This window comes from Beta vulgaris, chromosome 4, assembly GCF_026745355.1.
Source record: "Beta vulgaris subsp. vulgaris cultivar EL10 chromosome 4, EL10.2, whole genome shotgun sequence".
NCBI classification, from domain to species: domain Eukaryota; kingdom Viridiplantae; phylum Streptophyta; class Magnoliopsida; order Caryophyllales; family Amaranthaceae; genus Beta; species Beta vulgaris.
Window position 1 is genome coordinate 63,258,018 of NC_079205.1, and position 25,225 is coordinate 63,283,242.

Sequence of the window (25,225 nt, forward strand, 5' to 3'; positions counted from 1 at the left end):
AAGCAGCCATCCAACAGCCACATCGAACACCCCGCCCAGACCTCAAGATGAACTGGCGACGAACTCTTTGTCTTTGAAGTAGACCTCCTTGGCATGTTCCGGCGGATTGATGAAGATCACTCTTTCCTCAACCTGATTCACCGCCTCCGCAGCGAGACAATGTGCCACCTTGTTTCCTTCTCTTTTGATGTGAAGAAATTCCACACTCCAATGCCTAGTAAGGAGAATGCAAATGTCCATAACAATCACCCCCAAAGGATGGTTCTCAGCTTCGAGAGGCTTAGCAAGCAGCTGGACCACCCCTTTTGCGTCACATTCAACTTCCAGCTTGTGATAGTTACAATCCCAAGCAACTTGCAAGCCTTCCCTTATAGCCATCAGCTCCGCCGCCTCTGGGGAACCCGCATCCACTCTCTTTGCGAAACCCAATTCCCAATTCCCCACCGCATCTCTAAAGACACCACCAATTCCAGCATTCTCCCAGTCGGCCTTCCACGCGCCGTCAGTGTTGAGCTTCAGAAAACCTTGATGGGGTGGTTTCCACCGCAGCACCACCTTGCTTCCATTGCCCTGAGTATTATTCACCTGAAAAGCCCTAATGTTAGTGAAAAAGTCTGCCACCACCCTATTATAGGTGAATTTAGGGTGATTGACAGCACATTCAAAAACAGTTTTATTTCTCGAACACCATATATGCCAGAAGGCAGTGGTGAACTTGGTAACCCAGTAATCATGCTGATTAAGGTTGAAGTCAATCCATTCCTCCCACTCAAGGTTGAAAAAAAGGTTTTGATTATTTGGTTTATGATGTTTTAAAATTTCAATCCAAACACTTGAAGCAACGCAACAGTCCCGAAAAAGGTGAATCATATCTTCAATAGGGTGATCACACGCCACACATTGGGGATTAAAATTATGAATTCTTTTAGCCAAAAAAAGAGCGGTCGGCAAAATATTGTGAATCCCATTCCAAATAAGCAATTTGTACTTAAACGGAATATTCTTCCTCCACAAACCTCGCCAACTTCCCTTTCCCCCAGTTTCCTCCTCCCTTCTATTAATAAGATAGTAAGCTGACTTAACACTGAAAGTTCCATTCTTCTCAAAATTCCAAGTGAAGTCATCCTCCACCTCAGACATGGAAGCAAGGGGAATTTCCTTTATTTGCTTAAGGATATCAGGAGGGAGTAAATGAGAAATTTTCTTTGTGTCCCACCTACCCCTTTTGATGATATTACTCACCTGCCAGTGAGACATGAACTCAGGAATGTTGCTCCCCATCACATCCACCAACGGCCCCCCTCCCACCCACCAATGATACCAGAGAGAGGTGGATCTCCCATTCCCAATTCGCCTAACAAGGCCTTTCTCAAGCAGCTCCCTCCCCTTCACTATGTCTCTCCATATAGGAGAATGATGATTTTTACCAACCGCACTCAAAAAGGAACCCCTCTCCCAATATCTGGCCTTAAGGATCCGAACCCACAGCTTGGTCTCATCTTTAATGATCATCCACCCCAACTTAGCCATAAAGGCTAAGTTCCAGTTATGAAGCCTCCGGAAACCCAAACCTCCCTTCCCCGTAGGGCTACAAATTCTATCCCAGCTCATTCTGGCTAAATAGTGAGACTTATCCATCTTATTCCATAAGAATTTCCTACAATCTTTCTCAATCTCATTCATAACTGACACCGGCAGTAAGGAGGACTGCATCCCATAGACCGGGAAAGAGGACACCACTGATTTGATAAGGGTGCATCTGCCCGCCATATTCAAATATTTCGCTTGCCAACCATTAATAGCAGACTTTACTTTTTCCAATAAACCATCATAATCACCCCTTCTAAGCTTGTTCGGAAGGATATTACATCCAAGGTACTTCCCAAAGCTAGTCGACCCTTTCATGGTAAGAAAATCAGCTAACATGCGCCGTCTTTGTGGATTCATTTTTGGAGGGAAAATTGCCAGGGACTTAGACATATTAACTCTCAGACCTGAAATGTTCCCAAATTCTTCCAAAACATTCTGAATAACTCCTCCATTTCTAACAGACGCCTGACCAAAAAGGAAAACATCATCTGCGTAGAAAATATGTGAAACACCCAAATCACTACTAATTTTAATTGGCTTCCAACTCCCATCCCTAATCCTATCACTGATCAGCATCGAAAGTCTTTCCATACACAAAACAAAAATATAGGGAGACAAGGGATCTCCCTGTCTTATCCCTCTAGAAGGAGAAAAGGACTGAGTGACCTCGCCATTCCAAATGAGAGAGATGGCAGGGGAAGAAATGCAATCCATGATTAAAGCAATCAAAGACTGGGGGAAATTAAAGCCCTGAAGCGTTTCTCTAATAAAACCCCACTCAAGACTATCATAGGCTTTGGAAAGGTCAATTTTGAGTGCCATAATATTCCTCTTAGGGTTGCTTTTTTTAAAGAGGAAAGCCATTTCTTTCGCAATAATAATGTTCTCCTGAATATTCCGGCCCGGAACAAAACTAGTTTGGGAGGGATGAATGAGCTCCCCTAAAATTGGTTTTATCCTATTAGCAATTACTTTGGTAATCATTTTATACACTGTGTTACACAACCCAATAGGTCTGAAGTCTTTACAACAAACAGGAGACTCGATTTTTGGAATCAAGGCCAAAAAGGAATCACTAAGCCCACTTGGAATCCTGTTGTTCTCAAAAGCCCTAATAATCAAACTAACAACACTTGGGCCCATTTGCTCCCAATATTTCTTGAAAAAGAACGCTTGTATCCCATCCGGACCTGGGCTCTTAAGCGGGGCCATTTGGGCCAAGGCCTCCTTAATCTCATCTTCCTCCACCCTCCTGGCCAACCTCTTATTCCACTCATCAGAGATCCTACACTCACCCCTGAAGCTATTGTTCCTCTGGTGGCTATACATGGAGGTAGTAAATATTTTTTCAAAGTGACTCATCATCATCTTTTTTAAATCTTCATTATTCGACACCCAATCATGATTATCGTTCTTAAGACACGAAATTTTCCTTTTACAGGTTCTAATTTTGGCCAAGGTATGAAAGTATTTAGTATTCATATCCCCCAGCTTTGCCCTATCAATACCCGCCTTCTGGGCCCAGAAAACTCTCTCTTGTTTTGAAAGCTCATTAAGCTCAACTAACAAATCAATTTCAAGCTTAGAAAGAAAAACGGAAGGGTGGATGGAAAGAGATTTCTGAATTCCCCCCAGTCTAGCTAGGATCCTCTTTTTCTTCTGAAAAATGCTACCAAACACATACTTACTCCAGCTCTTAACACTAGACAAAAAAAGGTCCCTAGCCGCCACATAACTATTATGGTGACTACCCCAGGTTTCTTCTATAACATTTGTAAAATCTGGATGATAAGCCCAAACCTCCTTACATCTAAAAGGGAAAGACTCCGACCTAGGATTCTCATTAAAAAGAATAAGGAGGGGACAATGATCTGAGAAAGTACGAGGTAAATGAATTACCTTTGTGTCAGGGAAAAGGTCCAGCCACTCCGAATTGACCAAGGCTCTGTCCAACCTTTCTTTTATCAGGGATCCTCCAGTTCTTCCATTAGTCCAAGTAAACTTTGGACCTTGAAAACCTAAGTCCAACAGGGCATTAGCAGCGATCCAATCCTTGCATTGTTTCCCTTGCTCTTTACCCACTTGTCTACCTCCCATCTTCTCATTGCCATGCAGGACTTCATTCATGTCACCTGCCACCAACCACGGAGTACCCCTAGGCGGCGAGTCCTCTGTTAAGTCAACCCAGTACTTGTTTCTCTCTGACACCACACTTGGGGCATGCATCCCAGTAAGGAGAACCTCCGGAATATCAGACCGAAGCTTGAAAAGAGCATGGAAGTGGTTGGGTTGATAATCCGCATAGTGCACCAGAGCAATGTCAGCCTTCCACATCAACCAGATGCCACCCCTTTTACCAAAAGCCGGAATTATTCTAAAATTTACATACCCAAGACGCTTCGTAGCCTGGTCAGCACGTAAGCTCGAACACTTGGTTTCCAGTAAAATCAGAAGGTCAGGTTTGTGCATTTTCACAAGATCTAAAGCGTGCCAAAGGAAAGCTTTACTGTTAGCTCCCCTCACATTCCAGATGATGGCCTTCATTCTAACATGTTTCGGTTTCGTTGATGGGGGTTCCATCAACTCCATCATAAATTTCTCCATTTTTGACCTCTTCTTTGGAGGGAGATCCCCCATTACACCCTGTGTCATCCCCATACCCTCGTGTCTTGGGACCAGTAATGTCCAAATTTCCGGGGGGGTTGCTGGAGCCCGGAAGTATTCCACTTCGAGTTGCAACTGTTCTATCTTTTCTTCGATGATGAAGATTGACGTCAGGTTTCGAGGCTTTGAAACCTCCACTTCTAGGTTTTCTGATCTTAAGATGAAAACTGGGGGGTTTTTGCGTGGTGCCTGAATTCTTTGCTCCGGACCGAAGTCGAATATCCAGGGTTCTGCCTTCCTGTGGTGCTGAAACTTCATGAGGTGGGACAAGTGAAACTGGAGCTCGAATGACTTCTCTACAGTCATTGGCGATGCCAGGGCTTTCCACAGCAAAGGAGTGGGGAAAGTTGGGAAAAGGTTGAGCGTTTTTTGTGGTGGGACTGGGGTCAAAGAGAGAGAGGGAATCATGGGACTTTTCTTCAAAGATGAGGTCTGTTTCAGATGAGTGAGGTGATGATCTTGAGCATTCTCCATTGCAAGAGGAAATATCAGGCTCTAAATTTTCAGAAAGAATAGTGTTCACCTCCTGATAAGAGGGAGTATTAATACTTCTGGGAAGCTGAGGGGACGTAAACCTCCCATGCAAACCTTCTTTCTCGAAAATAGCTGATTTACTTTTCCTTTCACCTATCAGCAACGCCGTTTTCTTGCTTCTCCCAACATGCTCTCCACTTTTTTGTTCGCTTCTTAAAACTTCCTTACCCTTGTCAGAAAGCAAATCATTGCCTTGTTTTTCCGTTCCTTTTCTTTCTCTCTCCTGATCTTTTCCTGCCAACGCCCTCCATCTATTATTATTTAAATCCAAATTTGTTCTCAACTGGGTCCCTCCCCTTATTTCTTTCCCATATCTTCCTTTTGTTTTGCTTGTGCCCTCCCCATTTCTCGGATGTCCCCCAGAGTTCCCTTCCTTCCCTTTACCAACCCTTCTCTTTATATTAGTAACCACAATCCATGGCCCCTCTTTATCTTCTCCCTCATTATTTAACTTTGTCGTTTCCTGTTTGTTTTCCTCAGCCACCACATCTTGCGAATCCTTAGTCATCATTGCCTTTCCTGGCAGACCCTTGCATGCCACATCATCGGTCGTTTCTCCCACCATTCTCCAACTATTGCTCTCTTCTCCATGACTCCCCTTCTCCAGCCTGTTTTCCTCCATTACATGGTCCTGCTGCTTCACCTCATTTTTCCGGTTTTGCTCCCCCAGACCATGGGAACATTGGTCCCTCCGATGACCTATCTTACCACAGAGGAAGCACACCAGACTTAAATTCTCATATTCCACGTTTTGCCAAGCCCTAGCAACCCAGACTTTCGACACTAAAGCTTTTGCTAGGTCCAGTTCTATGCACACTCTCGCATATCTACCTCTTGCCATATGATCTGTAGCATAATCCACTTTAATAGGCTTGCCCACTTTTCCAGCAATCGCAAATAGAGCCTCTTTATCATAATACTCTAAAGGTAATTCCGGGAACCGTATCCACACCATGATCTTGTCAAAGACTGATTGAGAAGGTCGGAAATCAGGTTTCCATCTGGTAAGCATCAAGTAGTGATTCAAGATAAACCAAGGCCCACCAAATAGAGCTTTCTCCATATCATTGCCATTATTAAACTTAAACAGGAAAACATCATGCCCTAAATCTATAACTTCCACTTTATCATTTGTTTTCCATATTCGATTCACTCTTTCCACTAGAAAATTCCTGGAGATAGACATGCCTAACACCTTTCCCATTAATGTGTTCCTCCAAGGTTCCCTGAGTTTCCACAAAGTTTCTTTTGTGAAACTCACCGCCAACTGGGAGTCCGGGATAGGAACTTCCTCGTCATCCCATTCAAGCGACACTTCCATCAGTTTTTTAGCCTCTCTGAACCACTGTGTTGACCCGGCAACCGCATCCCTGAAAGAACTCAGATTTCCCCTTGCTTGAGGGAACCAACGGAAAACTTCTCCTTCTTCCTTTTCGTTAGATTCTTCCCCTTGATGTTGCAAACCATCGTCCTCAGCCTCACCTTCCTGGGACGAACTGGCTTGAATATTCAATTTTTGCGTCAAGGGAATAAGTTTCCTCCCGTGATCCCCTACTTGGTCTGTTTCCACATCCATCTCCATCTGAGACTAGGACGATCGAAACCCCTTGGAAATTCGACTCTTAAAACCGGTTCCCAGAGCCCTTGTACCACAGGTACAAAGGAAACCCTCTGATTACCTAATTAAGATTGAATTTCCACTTGACGCAGGCTAGAAAAAAACAGAGAGAAAATTCTAGAGAGAGAAAAGTACCCTAAAAGGAAAATTTACTAGTTACCTAGCTCAAACTTAAAAGTGCAAACTTTTTTCTAGTTATCTCTTCATGTCCTGAAGAGAGGATTGCAAAAATGTAGGGGACCATAAGAGAGGGAGTTTAAAGGGTTGCTTAGGTGGGGTTAGCTAATTACCAAAAAAAAAGGGTCCTCACAATCTAGTTATATGTGGATCAGAAGTGCCAAAGTTGCAGGAAAGAAGAAATTAAAGGAGTTGGTGGTTAATATCTTAATTCATATGGTAATCTTACTGTTACTTTATACTCCTTCTAGACTTTATTAGTTTACCTCTTTCTTTGGGGCACATTTGCCGAGATACTCATTTGAACCTTAATATCTCTAATTTTCGATAAGCAAAAATTACAAAAAGCTGATATTTGGATAATACATATTGAGGCGAATCCAACAAAATCTCACATGACTATATTTTTCCTTAAATACATATAATAAGAGATATCAAAGTAATTGTGAACGGTGTCAAAAGTCAAAATGGGTAAACTAATAAAGACCGGGGGAGTAATAAATTTATGAAAATATTCCAATTTTAACCAAGTAAGGTGGAAGAAGTTGGAAAAAAACTAACTATTTATAAAGGATCTTATAGTAAAATTATTTCTTGAGGAAAAAAATCTGATTTATGCGACATTATTGCCTTTTTTGTTTTCTCCACCTAATGTAATGACTTTTTATAATGTATGATTACTTTAAGTTGATTAATTTATTTCTTAGGTAGTTCAAATTCCCTGTTATTGGTGAAGCAATTTATTAGTCCCATTTCCTTTGCATAAACTTATAAAGCAAGTTGTTCTTTGGAATCTCTTGTACAAATTAAAGCAAAGGGGATCTATCCTCTGGGTCCTAGTCTTCAATCATAGACGTATAAATTCTGATTATATGGATTCCCATTACATCAACTCATGACCGTTGATCTAAATACGCCGTATACTAGATGAGTCCCCATATGTTTCGTAATTATAAGAGGACTTTGATGATGCGTTCTTTTCACCTAAACTTACATGAATTGAACATTATTAAAACTGATTTGACCTGATTACCTTTGATTTTACCTTATGTTTAAAGTTGAGCAGCTTTGATTAGCCTCAAAACTTATATGATTAAGGTAAAGAGAACACACTTTTTACCATAACAAGCTTACACAGAGAAGCGCATCTATTAGTGTGTGAAATTACACGTAAGAGTCATTGAATATGATGTACTAAGTGACCCATGGTACAATACCATAAATAAGAAGGATTCAATATTCTAGATCGTTTAAAGTTTAAACAGAAATTTAAACTCATTTTTTCCTTTTATTTCATAACGTTTGTTTAGTGTTCACTGAATGTCTAAACCAAATAACTAAAAATTGGCAAAACGTCATTATAAATTGTTCATGTATAAATTTTTTTTCCAATATACTCCTATCTTATTTTCAAAGCGGTCTTCTTGATTATTACACACATTAATTCAATGGTACTAATAATAATCAAATACATACATATAAACAGATTAACAGACACATATAGTGCACATATAAATTGCGTGTTATTGTTGCGCATTCCTAGAGACAAAAGTGTTGTCTTAGTCCATTATTTAGTCATTCCTCTGCCTATGAATTTGGACCATATTGTGAAAGATGGGTATATATCAGCTAAGATAAGCTTAATCACCTAATGAAAGTTCAACTTTTTTTTGGTGAAAGCGAAAATTCCACAAAGTGTAAAATTTGTAATCCAAACCATTATATCCTGACAACTGACATGAAGGGGTTCCTATATGTCGAGGTCCAATGTGATCATCAATCATCATCAATCATTCAATCAATAATGTCACTGTTTGATCTACTACATCCCATATTCCCATCCAATGAAAGATCTTCATCTAATGGCTGTAAGAGGTGGGGGTCTACAAGTGACAAGAACATAGGATATACATTTAGAGAGGGACCCGCATCGATTCAAAGAATCTATGAAAAAGATTCAACAAAAGACAGAAACAAATCCACTATCTGCTTTACGTCAAGCAATACGTGGAGTAACTCCTAATATCGCAGTAAAAGCAAGACGTGTAGGCGGATCGACTCATCAAGTTTCCATTGAAATAGGATCCACACAAGGAAAAGCGCTTGCCATTTGTTGGTTATTAGGGGTAGCCCAAAAACGTCCAGTGAAAAAACAAGTGCGACAATGTCAAAATGGAGTAGTCAGATACTAAATTACTCCATAAAAGTACAGCCTTTTGTATAATAGTTCATGTCAAACAAAAAACCATAATCCCCCTTCTCCAACCTTCTTCTTCTCCTGTATACTAGCATGTAGGAATGTATTAGATTCATACATAATATCACATACTTAAGAGAAGAGCATATGATCAAAGTCATTTTCATTTTCATATTGATAAGTATTACCTTACAGAAGAGTGTACTACAGACTAGGCAAAGCATGTTGCCACTACCTACAGAGTTACATACAGCTGAAGAACATAATATGTCAGATATTGTACAAGTGACCAACAAGACCTATTAACCTAACCGGCAACTATCCACCTAAAAGAGACGATTGGTTCAACGAATCACCTCGAACAAATGGCTTGCATCTATACTATTATAATGTCATGTTCATTAGCTAACAAATTCTTATACCTTGTACATGTTAACCTGCAATGGTTTTTCTCAAGGATTGCTTAAACTTCTTAGATCATCTTCCTTGGCATACCAACTTGGTATTATCCTCGAAATATGGGGATAAAGGTCTTTGTAAGAATTCCTTATCGTTCCCTCAGCCACACCGGTAGCAAGAGAAATATCTGTCACAACTTTAAACATTCAATACTAGTGTGCTTCTACAAGAATACAGTTTAAAGAAGAGAACACAGCAGTAAGCTTACCCTTGAGTGGCTTCTTATCATCGGAAAGTTGGGTGATGATATAAATGATTGCTGCTGCAATTGAAATCGGGCTCCTCCTGCAGAAAACGACATTCCAAGCCATGACTTAAACTTAATTTTCACACTATTTCGACATTCAGTTGGTCTTGTATCAGACGGTTGATCAAAAGTTTTTGTTCAGACTTCAGACCACTTTAGCTTTTCACTATATTTTCCTTCACTTTTGAGTATCTTGTGGTAGCTATTTATTTTACTTCAATTTTTGTATTGAGATACTCAACATTTTACTTAGTTTTTTGCATCACACCGTCTTTTACTCTTTTAGCCATAAGCTTCTCATTGCTAGCTTATTAACTTTCTCCCAGAATATTATCAAAAACATAGCAAATGTGCTTGGATACTCCTCTCACTCTCTCAGCAAATATCATCCAATATCAAAGTTATTTCACCAAGTGCATGGCAGAACATTGAAAGAGCTCGAGTATAGCTGTTGCTATACGAAACTTATTAGTGGAGGAACACTACCTTATATCAAGCTCTTCAGATTTCTGAACAGCTTCCTGGGCAGCTTTTACTGCTTGCTTGTCCATGCCCAAATGTGAACAGAAACGCCTCTACAATCATGAAGCAGGATACTTTACAAGGAGGCACATCTTAAGGCAATAACACAAGAATGAAACAGTTAGTGCCTAATATGCAATTATGATGTATAAATTAGTCCTATGTTGACAAACCAAGAAATCTCCTGCATGAATAGCTCCCATTTCCACGGATTGACCCAACTCCCCCTCAAGTTGCTTGACAATAAACTCTTTTGCACGGCCAATTTCCTTCTTTGTGGCCCCATTAGCAACCGAACATATCTCTGATGTTTGTGTAGTTAGGACTTAGTTATTAAGTAGAACAAATCAGGTGAATAAAGTCTAAGACAATGGTTACCTTTTACAGTTCTCGGTTTGTCCTCTTGTCGACAAGCAATATAGAGACAAGCGGCCAAAATTGCATCTTGATTCCGACCTCTAAGAGGTTTCTGGTCTTCAACCTTCTTAAATATCTCATTGGCTCGATCCTGGAAGACAAAGATCAACTCTAAGATCTTACTTTGCACATATGAGGAATGATTGCATTTTCAAAACCACAGAAAGCTTCACCAATTTATTACATAATAAGGTGACAACAGCATCAAATATCAGATAAGAATTTGCCAGAATACAGAGTACTGCTATATGCAATGAGCCATTTATGTATGCATCAAAAAGTTTCAATAATAACATGCAACCATGATAAGTAGCCTGTCATTCTATTTCATCCTAGCAACTTGCAGATTTGTAGGCACCTTTTTTGTGCTATGCAAGGCGATAGTGGAACGTAATAGATTTGAAACATGAACTTAAATCAACAAAATAAGCAATTTAGCTAACCTTGATAGTTGAAACAAGGCCCAACCTGCAACAGGAAAATTCCTGCGTTAGTGATTCCTGGATCATTGCTAGATAGCAAACACCAAAATGAAGCATGGTTTAGCTCATCCGTATCCCACGTGATGTACTCTAAAGAACTTAAAGAGCTCAATTTCACTAGTCAAAGTGATCAGATTATAAGAACCAATATTCACTACAAATACTGAAAGAACACCCCTGTTGATTCAGTATGGGATGTCAAAATGTGCATAGGCTCAACCCTAACACGTTGAGACCCTGGCAGATCATTTTGAAAAGAGCGGATTAGGGCAGGAATACAGTATTTGTCCTTCTGTTCCAAAAACTTTCAACAAATTTTCCAGGACACTACTTCTCACATTACATTTCCAAAATGCTTTCATATGTTTGGGATTGAGGAAGCATAACTAGTAGTCTAAGATAACAGTCGAGATTTCTGTAAACATTAAAGAGCAGGAGGTAAACTCAAGGATTTTATGATTGCATGTCCAACTTTTGTGCTGTTCCTGAATCTCAACCGCATCACAGTACTGTAATCACATTGTAAAGGTTTAAGTTTCTAAGCTTATCATATGGTGATATTTGGCCAAGTTATGAGCTCAACATACTACATATTAGGTTACTATATATCAGACTGATTTTCTCTGCTTTCTCAGAATTTCACCAACAACATGGGTTGGTTGGCTCAAATTTTTCGAAGATTGAAAATTGTTGCTACTTCTTCCACCAACTAGCTAGTTGCTTCATTGCTGCAAACTGAGATTGATATCTCACCAGGTATCAGATATATTCTCTTGATTTTCTCATATTATCTGACCACGTATTAACAATATTTGGCTTGAGCCTAGCGTTGTTGTGTTCTTTGTCATGTTTTTGGCTGGTTTGTGTAAACAGTAGGATGCTCGGTTTGGGAGTTTAAGGGTCCTTCATATTTTATTTTTCAACCACCCTAATTCCTGTGGTAGCCATCCACGCTGCACTGGTTCCCCAAGTATTTAAGGCTCGGACTCAGTTTTTTTCAAGGGCTTGCTCGGTGTGGTTCACCTCCCTTATACACTTTCATCCTCCACACCGTTCTATTTCTTTTACACTAAGAGGAATGGCACCTACTCATCTATCCTATGGTGATAGAAAAAAAAGCTTCGCGCAGCCTATCCATCTAGCCTCCTCTCAGGAAAATAATAGAGTTCACCTATTAGCTTACAAGTAGGTATACTACAAAGTAACTAACAAATAATGGCAATAATATAGCTTACTACTACATAGCTTCCTATCAACAAGAGCAGATGTATCAGCATATCACATAATCATTCCCTCCATATTTTCTATGGGTATCTACTATCTACTTGATAAGCACACTCATTCGGAGAAATATCAAGGTTTCTGAATGCTAATCAGCATGTAATCATAACAAGAATTTGTCCTTCAATGTACTTGCACCAAGTAGTAAATTTAACTAATCAATCCCACTCCTCCGATCCTCTGAGGCGATGTTGGATAATCAGCATATCGCTTCGAGGATGGAAGCTTGGAGCTTAAAAATAACTACTTTGTGAGTACCGAATCTTCTTCAACGAGGAACAAAAGAGACTGAGCATACACAATGGTTGATCCAAAAATTTGGATCATCAATTATTTTAATATTTCCTTTCTCTTCCACCTCACTTATGATCTATCATTAGTTTTTATTCTTTTTTTACCCACAATGGATGATCTACAATTTTGAGCTTATTAACCATTGGCTTGGTTTTTTTTAATGCCATTAGATTGTTGCCAACTCACTATACATGGGGCCTATCAATAATTCTCTTTCATGAGCTTTAACTATGATCCAACAATGATCAAATCATTGTAATGATCTGATCATCCTCCTCTCTCTTCTCTTTTTTTCTCTCTCCTAATTTTTTATAATATTTTTCTCCCTCTCTCCTCATGATCTAGTTTGTAGATCATCCAGTGGGCTCACTCTAAATGTGCTTCACCAAACTACATTCTTCCCCAACTAAAAGAACAAAGTGAAAAATTGATCTCCATTACACAATTTTGGCACCACCCAATAATTAGAATTTCAACCAAATCGTCCAAAATCTTAACATTAATCCTGGAAACAACACTCTAAACCAGTAATTACAAAAGGGAACTTCTCACAACAATGCTGTCGCTCAAACTCGATCAATCAACCAAACAACTAAAAATCTACACCTCCAAGGAGGAACTAATGTTTCTAAGTGTTATAACTTATAGCGCGATATTTCACACTTGACATCTTTTACAGTCTTCCTGACCACCACCACCAACAACAACAAACCCGTTACCATTTTAGGCCGTTTCAAAACAAATAAAACATTACTTTATTTGTCAATTAATTCTCTCTATCTCTCTTCATCACAAATCCCTCTTTTCATCTCTCTATCTATCTCCTCTCCTCAATCTCCGTGCCCCTACATTTTATCTATTTCAGAACAGCGAATATACTATTCGCTAATTTATTAGACCAGCCATATTACACAATTCTCTCAACACACAAGTCACAACCAAACTCCTCAAAAATTAACTCTTTCCCCACAAAAACACCAAATATTAGAATAATTATACTCAATTATCTCTCTTTTATCATATAAATCCCTCTTTTCATTTCTCTCTACCCCTACATTTCATTTATTTTAAAACGGCCAAATTATACTTTTTGCTAAATCATTGGGACCCGCCATATTACACAATTCACTCACAGTCAACACACAACCAAAATCCTAAAAAAATCAACTCTTTTCCCACAAAAACATAAAAAATTACAATAACTTTACTCAAATTATATAACACATCAAAAATCAAATACACCTCTCAAATCTTTTAAAAAAAGAGACATTTCATCTATTTCAAAAACACGAAAAAAGTATATTATTTACATGTCTCCTCTCCTTACCCTCTATGTCCCCTACATTTCATTTATTTTAAAACGACCGAATTATAATTTTTTCCTAAATCATAGGGACCCGCCATATTACACAATCCACTCAACAGTCAACACAACCAAAATCCTCAAAAATCAACTCTTTCCCCACAAAACATAAAAAATTACAATAACTTTACTCAATTGTATAACACATCAAAAATCAAATAAACCCCCAAGTTAAAAAAAAAAAAAAACCCAAAGCGTTTCATTTATTTCATAACGACGAAAAAAGTATACTACTATTTACCTGTCCGCCATGGTGGCAATGGACTTAAAGGCCTGAATAAGATTACGATCCGGGTTAGACCCACGAGACTGCCAGCGGCCCAAAGAAGATGTAAGAAAGTCACCAGACGACCCATTAGTTTTAGAGATAACAGTAGAAAGCCCAGCATCTGCAAGTAATGGGTTAGTAGGCCCACCAACACGAACTGGATCATTATCTTGGGCTTCATTAGCAAAAGTCCGCCACTCAGAGGTTTCATCAATGGAATGGGCCTCTAAAACAAGCCCACACTCGACACAAACGGTGTCTCCTGCGGCATGGTCGAGAACTACCTCTGTGCTTTTCTTGCAATCTGGACAGTATGAGAAATCTCCCATTTTTTTGGTGGTTTTGGAGGATATGGAATATGGATATTCTGTTTTAATGAAGGTTTTTATGCTGGGAATTTTGGGATGTATGTTTTGGTACTTTTTTTTTATATTTGGGTGTTTTGGATGAGGACTTTTAATTGATTGGTTCTTTTTTTGGGGAGTTAGGTCCATCACAACTTCTTTTTTTAACTTTTTACTATCTACTTCCTCCGTTTCTTTTTACTTGCAACGGTTTTTACACTTTACCAACTATTTATTAGTATTTTTATTTAAGGAATACATATTAGTGGATCTTGTTAGATTCGTCTGAATGTATATTTCTGAATATATATTTTTATATTTATTTATATTAGTATGGTTGAAATTATGCATTGGCAAGCGTGAAAGTCAAACTGTTGCAAGTAAAAAGAAACAGAGGAAGTATGTCCTTAAATTTTTTATTTATTTAGTAAGATGAATAACTTTTTGGCTGTCTCGCACAGAACTCAACTTAGAAGCCCAAGTATTTGAAAAGAGGAGGAGTTTTAAGGGAAATCCTCCTCTAAATGTCCCTTACTTGGTGGGATTCGAAATCCTGACCTTGAGGTCATGAGGTGGAATTCCTACCAATTACTTGTTACATTGTTGTAGATAGGGGTGATAGTGAGTCTACCCTGTTCGCGAATAGTTTGAGGTTGGCTCGGTCAAAGTTCGAGTCGAGACCTTAACAGGTCGGGTTGAGCTGGGCAAAACTCGTGAATAGTGTCGATTTTTCTTTTATATGGAAGAATGATATATTAATATATATAGTACTTAAATATATTTAATCTAGATGTTACACAATTGTAAGTTAATAGTTTTATTGTAAAATAGATTCCTACGAGTCTCAATAATTAAAAGAGAAATATGAAGAAACATGTATATAATTAGGGGTTATAACGAGTCAATTTTGGACAGTTTGAATTCGGCTCATTTAACATTTGGTCAAAGCTTGACTTGTTGAGCTTTGAGCTCGAGTCGAGCTCAAATAAACGTAAACAGGTGGCTTGGCTCGATCGAAAAGAAGCACTAATTATGAGTATACATATTTAGATAAGTCAAAAGGTATAGTATGTATCAGGATTTTTGGAAAAATGATAAATATTTGTAAGTTAAAGACAGGACAATATTGGTTCTTATTTGTATCGTTAATACCAAATTAAGAAATCTAACATGTAAAATAACTAGACAAAAGGAGTAACTAATAAGTACTTCATACAAAGTTGTGACTTGTGAGAATATAAGATATTACGATTAAAAGAATTTTTGATTCAAAATCGCTATTGTATTGGGCCTTTAGATAAGGTCCAATTTATTTTTTTTGGACATGAATCATAAGTGAGAATAACATAATTGGAGTACTATTACATGGGTTCCTACGTCCTCGTAGCATTATTATTTTCTCTTTATATCATTACATTTGGTCCATAAGTAATAATCTCGTGCTAAATACAAGGTAATGGGTTATGACTTATGAGAGACAACGACATGATATGTTGCTTCATACTATTTCCTTTTTCCTCTAATATTTTTCATATTGTATGCTATGCAAGGATATTTTTGTTGGATATCCTTTTAAGCTTTTGTATCTTTTTCGATTATGTTTGTTCGATGATTATTGAAGGTCCCAGAATGCATTTCGTGGAGTCTGTTTAATCATTGGACTCTTGGATGTCCGGAAGCGTGAATAATAGGATTATAATCTTTAAATTTGGCTATTTTTGGGATAACTTTAATTTGGACTTTCCGGAGCCGAAGTTATTTTTTGTCAAAGACCTTACTGGAGGTTCATGGTACCTTGGGATGACTCTCTCGTATTTTGGACCCTCTACCTTGCCTTTAAATATCTTCTCCATCTTGTTTCCTGTCCTTCCGATATAATTCAAACTGGAATTAGTCGCAAGCCACCATATGCCCACTTTTAGGCGTAGCTTCACTTTTTAATTATTTCCTGTAACCTGAGGATGCATCCTATGAAGTATGTCGCTTAAGTTATGGGAATATCCTAAAGTGTGAACTATAACCCTCAATTTGGCTATTTTGGGCTATTTTTGGACATTCTCAAAAGCCGTTGATTTTTTTTGTCTAAGATCATCGCGAGGGCATCGAGAAGTTTTGAGCTAGCACCCTATACATGGCCTTAAGATACAAACTACATATTGTTTTCCAATTGAACACCAAAATATAGTTTGAGAAACCATCATATGCCCCTTATTAGGCATTAATTAACTTTCAAATGCTTTTTTATGATTCCAAGACAGCGTGCCACGAGGTTTATTGCTTGGGTCTTGAGAATACCCACAAAACGTGAATTATAAACTTCAAATTTAGCTAATATGCGGCTAATTCTGGACTAGTTTGTAACCGACAATCTGTTTTGTTATAGAGACCTTTTCGTGGGCCTCAGTTTACCTTGGGATTATTGTTGGGTGGTTGAGACTCTCCATATTGTTTAAAATGACTTCTACCACTTGATTTAAATTTTTACAATTCAACCCAAAAACAGCTCTGAATGCCATCATATGTTCTTATTATTTAGGCATGGACGAGTAGCAATTAAATAATTTCCTATGTCCCCAAGGTGCATCAAATCGGGTTTGTTGCTACAAAATTCCTGAGAATGCCCGAAAACGTGAATTATATAGCCTTTAAATTTGAGTATTTTCGGACTATTTTAGGACTTCTCCTAAAATGGCGATCTTTTTTTTTTTCCGGGAACCTCTCCGAGAGCCTTAATATGCCTTGGGATGGCTACTGAATAGTTGAAACCCTTTACCTTAAAGTACATCCTATACAACTTATTTTGTTATTTCCAATTCCCCCCCCCCCCAAGTCACCATATGCTCGTTCAAAGAGATGAATTAACTTTCAAATGATTTTTCTTATATATCTCCGATACGCATTTGATAAGTTGTCGTACACCATTAAAAGTTACCTAAAAATTACTGCCGAACCTAATAGGATATTCTAGCCCATGGGATCCACCTCTAAGCATCATACTATTACGTTTATAAAAAGTTAACACATAACAAGTTGACAACTCCACGTCAAAAAAGAAAAATTGGGTAGTAGATGAGCCATAAATAGCAATAATAATAATAATAATAATAATATGAATATCTCCCCCACCACTAACCACATTCAATTTGTTTTGATCTTTATAGCGGTGAACACCTTAAACAATTAGGCTTCCCCCAACCTACATAGTGTACATAGTGTGGTTGCTTTCTTTCAGCATTAAATCTCTACACTTGCCACCCATATACGACATTACGTGTGTTTAAACCTTCAAAACTTTTACATCATATTCCATTCAATATCTTTCTTCCACCCTCCCATCTATATACTCCCTCCATTTCATAATTCTCGCTACATTTTTCATTGTAAGAAAACACTTCCTCTTTGGGCAGTCCCTTTTCTTTTTACTCTCTACCTCTTTCTTCTCCAAAAATTGTCTAGAAGTCTGTGAATTAAGAAGTGTAGCGAGTAATAAGAGACAGAAAAAGTAATAAAGTTGTACTACTACTAGTGTAACAACATATAGATATAGTGCAACCACATTTTATCATCATCAATTTAAAAGGGTTGGCAGTTGGACTCTTAGGAACTAAGATCATATCATATGATAAAAATCTTCTTATATAAGTATATAGTCACTAGTTTTTATTAGCTACGTAGTACGTACGTATAGAAAGTAACATGGAGATTGAATCAGCTACACATGAACCTGGTCCACACAAAAATTACAAAAATGCCATTTACGACGACGATGTCGAATCAGAAGCTAGTGGTGGTAGTAGTAGTGGTGTAGCAGTGGCGTATCTAGTGTGGGAAGATCTAACAGTGGTGTTACCAAGTTTTGGAAATAAACCTACAAAGAGAATACTTCAAGGGATTAATGGATATGCTGAACCTGGTAGAATTATGGCTATTATGGGTCCTTCTGGTTCTGGCAAATCTACTCTTCTTGATTCTTTGGCAGGTTTTTCTTCTTTTTTTTCCCTACTTTCTCTTCATTGTGTGATATTTTTGCTTCATTTTCTCTTCTTTGATTCTTTCTTTCTTTAATTTGTAGGATGATTAGGTTTAATTTTTTTTTAGGTTTTTTTAAATATATGTATTTGTATAAAATAATAACACTTACATAGTGATGTATACGAAATTCGATCTCTTAATTATTTTTGAAACTTTACTAGTTAGAATAGATTGAATTTAAAATTGAGAACTTTACTTAGAAGTGGGAGATGATGATGAAGATCGAATTTGAGGTTGAGAGGTGGGAGCTCGTACTGTACAAACTTTCACTTGATCTTCATGTACGTATTAATTTTATGTTTTTTTAAAAAAAGAATATATAATTATAGTTAAAGGACAATTATATAGGCAAGTTTTAGACATTTTTGTGTGTTTGATATCCAATAGAGTACCACTTGCACAAAATTAGGAGTCAGATTCACAGGCTAATGTGTAATAAGATGTACGGTCTATGTTGCGGGCTAACTACCTTCTAAAGATAGACATTGATAATTTGATACCTAATAAAATTGAGATTATTAGTTAATAAAGTATAGATTAAAATGATATTCTACATAAATTTACCCGTATAAATATGTTATATTAAGCCTGTCAATCAGGTTGGGTTGAGTCGGGTTCGTGTTTGGGTCAAGTAAAATCGGGTTGAGAATTCCTAACCTGAACCTGATATGTTTTATGACATGAAGTATGTAAGAGAGATTATTAGGCAAAACTTGTCTTTGAAAAAAGAAAAGTACGATTAATATAAAACGGAGGTAGCTAGTAGCTCATAAACCATTTACTAATTACTATCACTAATGTAAACAAATATTTGGTTCTTTGATTTTATCTCAACTCTTCCTATAATCATCATTTGCATTTTAAATCTAATATTTCTTTGGACCTAATAAGCACAAGAAAAAAAAAGGCACTGATTATTTACTATATATAAACAAGAATCAGTACACACAGAAAATCATTTGTCAATAAAGAAAAATAATTCCTGAAATGGGTTTTGCATATCTTGTATTCTAGGTGTATTGTATCTTAATTATGTCTGAATTTAAAGCATATTTTTCTTATTTTTGAGTAATTTTATTTCTTCATTTGACCTCTTCATTTGAGTTCTATTCAAGTGATTTCATGATTTTGTTTCTTTATTAGTGAAAGATTTGATGTACCTAAGAAAAATCAATCATTTAAGAGCACATGTTTGATTGGACTTTGGAGTAACAATGTACTCCAGAATTGGAAGGTATGGAGCCCAATAGAGGACCATTCTGGTGGTCCATATTCATAATTAGAAACAATGAACTTGATCTGAAATTCTCCTCAAAAAACAAAATTTTATATAAAATTTTTCTTTCGATTTATCAATTATCACACCAAAGTCTTATTTGGTTTTTACTTTTCAAATTAATATGAAAATCTTAACTTCCATCAATATTAATCAACTTACTAAAACACATAAATGCAATATATATATAAATATACGATATAACAAGACTTAAAGTTTTAGATATACAAAAAAATTGAAATTAAATATAAATATTTTCATACACTAATACTTTATAATAACTAAATAAAACAATCATTTGTATATTCTACAGTTTTATGCCTTTTAAATGTTGCATATATTTAGAAACGAATTGAGAAGTCTGCGAATATAGATAAATCTAGCGGGTAAAGTCCATAACGCCATGTGCATGACTACTTGTACTTGCAAATTTGAGCATTACAGTGTCTTCAAACACCTAAAAAAAACACTACTCCATATAACCAAAAACTATGTCCATAAAATCACTTCAACAATACTAGGATGTTAATTTTGTATAAGAAACCAAAATATCTTGGTCAAAAAATATAACAAGTACCCTAAATTTAAGGTATGCACCGCCCCAAGAAACAAGGGCATTAAGATCTCACTGCCAAAAAAAAGGGTCATTTCACTTTCTCTCTTCAATAAGTAATGTGAAGAGATAACTGATTTCCAACTACCCCCCATAAAACTAATTTTAATGCTTTCACCAAATAGACTGTCTGTCTCATTGAGTTATAACTTTCAGCTTTAACAGTTGTCATAACACCTAAGAAAATTAATATGGCCCATACAAATTAATGACAAACACCATTGATGGTTGAAAAGTATTAGTGTGTATAATGTCTCTTTTTACCTGTTACATTTTCCATAAAGTTAGAGTTCACCTAAAAAGAAATGACCTAAAAAGAAATGAATGGAGTGAGGGTAAAGACCTATGTCTCAACAAATCACACGTAGAGATATTGGTAACACACATAGAGTTAATGGTATTTCATAACTAATTGATTGGGCAGCAGCTCGTAGCCCACCTAAAAAAGAATATTTATTATTTGATCCATATCCTGACATAAGAAGTCCAATAGGAGCAATGCTTGAAATAGCGATCCATAAAAAAAAACACCAATACTAAAATCGGCTAGAACAAGGTGAGAACTAAAAGGAATTACTAAATAACTTAGTAGAATTGATATGATTGCTATAGAAGGTCCGATACTAAATAAATATGTATACCCTCTAGATGGAATAAGATTCTTTTTAAAAAGTAGTTTTGTTCCGTACACTAGAGTTGGCCGACATATTCAGGTCCAATACGTTGTTGTATACTCGCGGATATTTCTCTTTGTAACCACACAATTACTAGTACACCTATTGTGATTCTCGTAGAGTTCTCACCCTATCTTTTCTCGTCTCTACATATATGTGTTGACGACAATATTAAAGACGAAGGAAGTAGTATAGGTGAAGCTACACAACAAATATTTTGCTAGCAAAACAAGGGCAACATTACCCGCATGAACCAAAGTCATACAGAAGAATGAGGAATGATAATGAATTGGTATTTCAATTAAAAAGAAAAAATAGTGCTTTGAGATGTTATATGGCCGATAATTAGGAATAAATTGAGTAAATTTAGTGATAAGATAAATATCGAATCGAAGGAGTATAATTCGATCAACTTCATGTAATGTTCTCTGTAAAACCCAAGTATACATGCGAAATTATAGAACTTTTATGAATTTTGCAAAAGATATAACTACAAAATAAAGTGTAGGAAAACAAAGTGCACAACAATTTAGTGAAAGAAAGTAATCAAAATCTTAAGCATCTAAAGAAAAAATGTGAGGTAAGCAATGCAACAAGAGTTTTTTGATCACCAACAAATGTATATACTGATAGCATCTGCTTTCTCCCACTGACATTTTCTGCAGGCAGACTCTCAGCAAATGTTGTCATGACTGGAAATGTTCTACTGAATGGCAAGAAGAAGGGACTACAATATGGGGGTGTGGTAAGTAACTTAGCCTTCGGAAAAACGAAAAAGAGGACACAGAACAAAGCATAGATTTGTCTTACAGTCAACTATGATTTCAGGCATATGTGACACAAGAGAATGTACTTCTGGGAACTCTGACAGTAAGAGAGACAATAACTTACTCGGCATATTTGAGGCTTCCACCAAGCTTGACCAAAGAAGAGATCGAAGGGATCATAGAAGGGGCCATAATGCAAATGGGTCTTCAAGACTGTGCTGATCAAATAATTGGCAACTGGCATTTGAGAGGCATAAGTGGCGGAGAGCAGAAGAGATTAAGCATTGCCCTTGAAATACTCACATGCCCCCGTCTCTTGTTTCTTGACGAGCCAACCACTGGACTTGACAGTGCTTCAGCTTTTTTTGTAGTTCAGGCTCTTGTGAGCGTAGCACGAGATGGGGGAAGAACAGTCATTTCTTCAATTCACCAGCCTAGCAGTGAAGTTTTCACCTTGTTTGATGATCTTTGCCTGCTATCTTCTGGTGAATTGGTCTTTTTTGGAGATGCTAAAAAGGCTATTCTGGTAAGAAGAATTTCAGTTTTTTCAAGGTTTTAAGATGCAATAAACTACAATCAATCAAAAACACAAAGATCTAAACTCTATTTTCATAATTGCAGTTCTTTGCACAAGCTGGATTCCCATGTCCAAGCAAAAGAAATCCATCAGACCATTTTCTACGCTGTATCAACTCAGACTTTGATAAGGTCACAGCTACACTGAAAGGATCTTACCGAGCTCGAGTATGTGCAAGGATTAAGTGCATGATAAAACCTTATTATTTGCGAATGACATTCTTTCTCCATCTGACATTAATGTTTTAAACTTTCCTGGTCTGATTTCTAAAGCAAATTCAAACAGTATCAGACCCTATGATGGAAATGGAAATATCACAAATAAAAGCTACGCTTATCGACAAGTTCCGACGGTCAGAGTATGCAGAGCGTGTAAGAGTGAGGATCCAAGAGATAACTTCCATTGTAAGCATCCTTAGACGCAAGCTTGCTATCTCAATACAAGCAAATATACTTATTAACAGCAGAAAAAAAAAAAATGGCAACTTTTGACAATCCTAACATATAACCCTTTATTGCAGGCAGGACTCCCAACAGAAGCACAGAAAGGTAGCCAAGCAAGCTGGTGGAAGCAACTAACGACACTGACTAAGAGATCTTTTGTGAATATGTCCAGGGATATCGGATACTATTGGCTGCGTGTAGTTATCTACATAGCAGTATCTATATGTGTAGGTACCATTTATTATGATGTTGGCACTGGATATAGTGCAATCTTGGCTAGAGGAGCTTGTGGTGGATTTGTATCCGGTTTCATGACTTTTATGTCTATTGGAGGTTTCCCATCCTTCATTGAAGAAATGAAGGCAAGTATCCATACTATATTCTAAGACGGACTTCTAACAAAACAAAAGAAATTATGGACTTGTTTGTAGCCATGCTGCTAATTATCTTTCTGATGCAGGTCTTTTATAAAGAGAGGCTCAGTGGGTACTACGGAGTTGTAGTCTATATTCTATCAAACTTCCTCTCCTCGTTCCCATACTTGGCAGCAATAGGATGGATTTCAGGGACTATAACTTGGTACATGGTCAAATTCCGTCCAGAATTCGATCACTACATATATTACAGCGTCATGCTTTATGGCAGCATTACAGTAGTTGAGAGCTGTATGATGGTCATAGCTTCAGTAGTTCCCAACTTTTTAATGGGACTTGTCACAGGGGCTGGAGTTATTGTAAGATGAACTACTTGATTCAACACCTTTTTTGTGGGTGTACTTGCAAAAAAATTTCTCACTGATCACGGATTGTTATGCAGGGAATAATGTTGATGACCTCGGGCTTTTTCCGTCAGCTACCTGATCTTCCTAAGGTGTTTTGGCGCTATCCTGTTTCATATCTAAGCTTTGGATCATGGGGAATACAGGTACTCACAGGATATGATGCTATTTTTGTTGTTTGAACAGAAACAATTAGAAAAGCATAGAATACAATAGGAATCTGGAAACAATCTCTCTACTAGATAGTCTTCTGGCCTAAACTACTTTTCCTCCATTTGCTTTACAAAGGGGTTTAAGTAATATTCTTAAGGTGAATTTTTTTTCCCAAGGATGAAATGATTTTCTTTTTCTTGAGAAGGAATGCCAAAATTTCCTTCGAATCCCTCACTTTTTCCCTCCTTCACTTCCCTTTTTCCTTTTCTATCTAACTTTTCTAAAGCTGAAAAAGAAAAATCAAGTCCAAAAATTAATATTCATTGAAATCTACTTCCAATTAAAACTAGATTTGAGTTCAATGTTTTGCTTTACACCAAACACAGCCTAAAACCTCTACACAGCAAGACCCAAACTGAGGGGTTGTTATATAGAGTACTGATGACACATATGCAAAACCCAGGAATGAGGCAGGGATGTGAAATTTCCATACATGGAGGAAGCGTAAACTATGCTCTAGCTAATGTGAAATTTCCATACATGGAAGAGGAAGCGTAAACTATGCCCTAGCTAATTGCTTATTAAATAATTGTGTCACACCTTAATAACATATCAATCATCAATGTGTATAAAGGTCCAGATTAATTAACTTTCAGGTTATAGAGTTCATACCAATGTTAAATCAACTGTTTAATCTCACTAATCAAAGCTTGATAAATGCAGGGTAATTACAAGAATGATCTCATAGGTCTCACATTCGATCCACTTATACCCGGTGATCCCAAATTGACGGGGGAATATATTGTCCAAAACATGCTAGGGGTACCACTGACTCATTCCAAGTGGTGGGACATGGCAGCAATTTTCATACTCATCTTCGGTTACAGGGTCCTATTTCTTGTTGTTTTCAAGATCAGAGAAAGAGCATCACCACTTTTTCAGACAATTTACAGAAAGAAAACCTTGAACCACCTTAAGAAGAGACCCTCTTTCAGAGGCACTGCTTTTCCTTCCAGGAGGCACCAACCTCAATATCCATTGTCCTATCAAGAAGGTCTAAGCTCTCCAATCCCCTAGTCAAAGCTGTATGTACAAATTTCAAAGTGCGTTTACAGCGTTAACTACGTAAGCTTGTTGTGCATAAGAGAGTTCTACCATTTGTGCATTGGATACAACTATCGTGTTATCAGAAGAGAAGGACAAATTATCTTGACATGCACGACAAATGCAATTACAAAGTTTTTCTGTAACATTAATGCAACTATATACAGAATACATGGTAAAATTTAAAAGACACTAAACAATGCAAAAAGAAAGATTATTTATTCTTGTATCAATCACAAACAATTGTAGTAGTTTATTACTAAAGATAAGATAATATGATTCAAATAATATCCATGTCCCCTCTCTCTTTCTCTCTTGCTAGCATCATCTAGTACTACGTTTTTTTTTATA

The 25,225-nt window shown here is 37.1% G+C and overlaps 2 protein-coding genes across 4 annotated transcripts; one reads left to right on the top strand and one right to left on the bottom strand.

Moving 5' to 3' along the window:
• Positions 1 to 8,928: 8,928 nt before the first annotated feature.
• LOC104890026 (transcription initiation factor IIB) lies at positions 8,929 to 14,591 on the bottom strand. The gene is made up of 7 exons (XM_010675383.4): positions 14,087 to 14,591; positions 10,869 to 10,893; positions 10,387 to 10,516; positions 10,182 to 10,312; positions 9,973 to 10,061; positions 9,448 to 9,524; positions 8,929 to 9,366 (listed from the first exon to the last, which is right to left on the bottom strand). Exons 1-7 carry the CDS (start codon positions 14,440 to 14,442, stop codon positions 9,233 to 9,235), a joined length of 942 nt encoding a protein of 313 aa, XP_010673685.3. The 5' UTR covers positions 14,443 to 14,591; the 3' UTR covers positions 8,929 to 9,232.
• Positions 14,592 to 17,757: 3,166 nt separating this feature from the next.
• LOC104890025 (ABC transporter G family member 12) lies at positions 17,758 to 25,162 on the top strand. Of its 3 annotated transcripts, none has more exons than XM_010675382.4 (9): positions 17,758 to 18,436; positions 21,718 to 21,797; positions 21,881 to 22,345; positions 22,441 to 22,563; positions 22,669 to 22,800; positions 22,917 to 23,201; positions 23,300 to 23,572; positions 23,656 to 23,763; positions 24,494 to 25,162. In XM_010675382.4, exons 1-9 carry the CDS (start codon positions 18,154 to 18,156, stop codon positions 24,845 to 24,847), a joined length of 2,103 nt encoding a protein of 700 aa, XP_010673684.1. In that variant the 5' UTR covers positions 17,758 to 18,153; the 3' UTR covers positions 24,848 to 25,162. The 3 variants fall into 3 exon arrangements, with proteins under 3 accessions (XP_010673684.1, XP_048499733.1, XP_048499732.1); XM_048643776.2 differs by having other exon boundaries at positions 18,294 to 18,436; positions 21,722 to 21,797; XM_048643775.2 differs by lacking the exon at positions 17,758 to 18,436 and adding an exon at positions 18,468 to 18,770.
• The last annotated feature ends 63 nt before the right edge of the window (positions 25,163 to 25,225 follow it).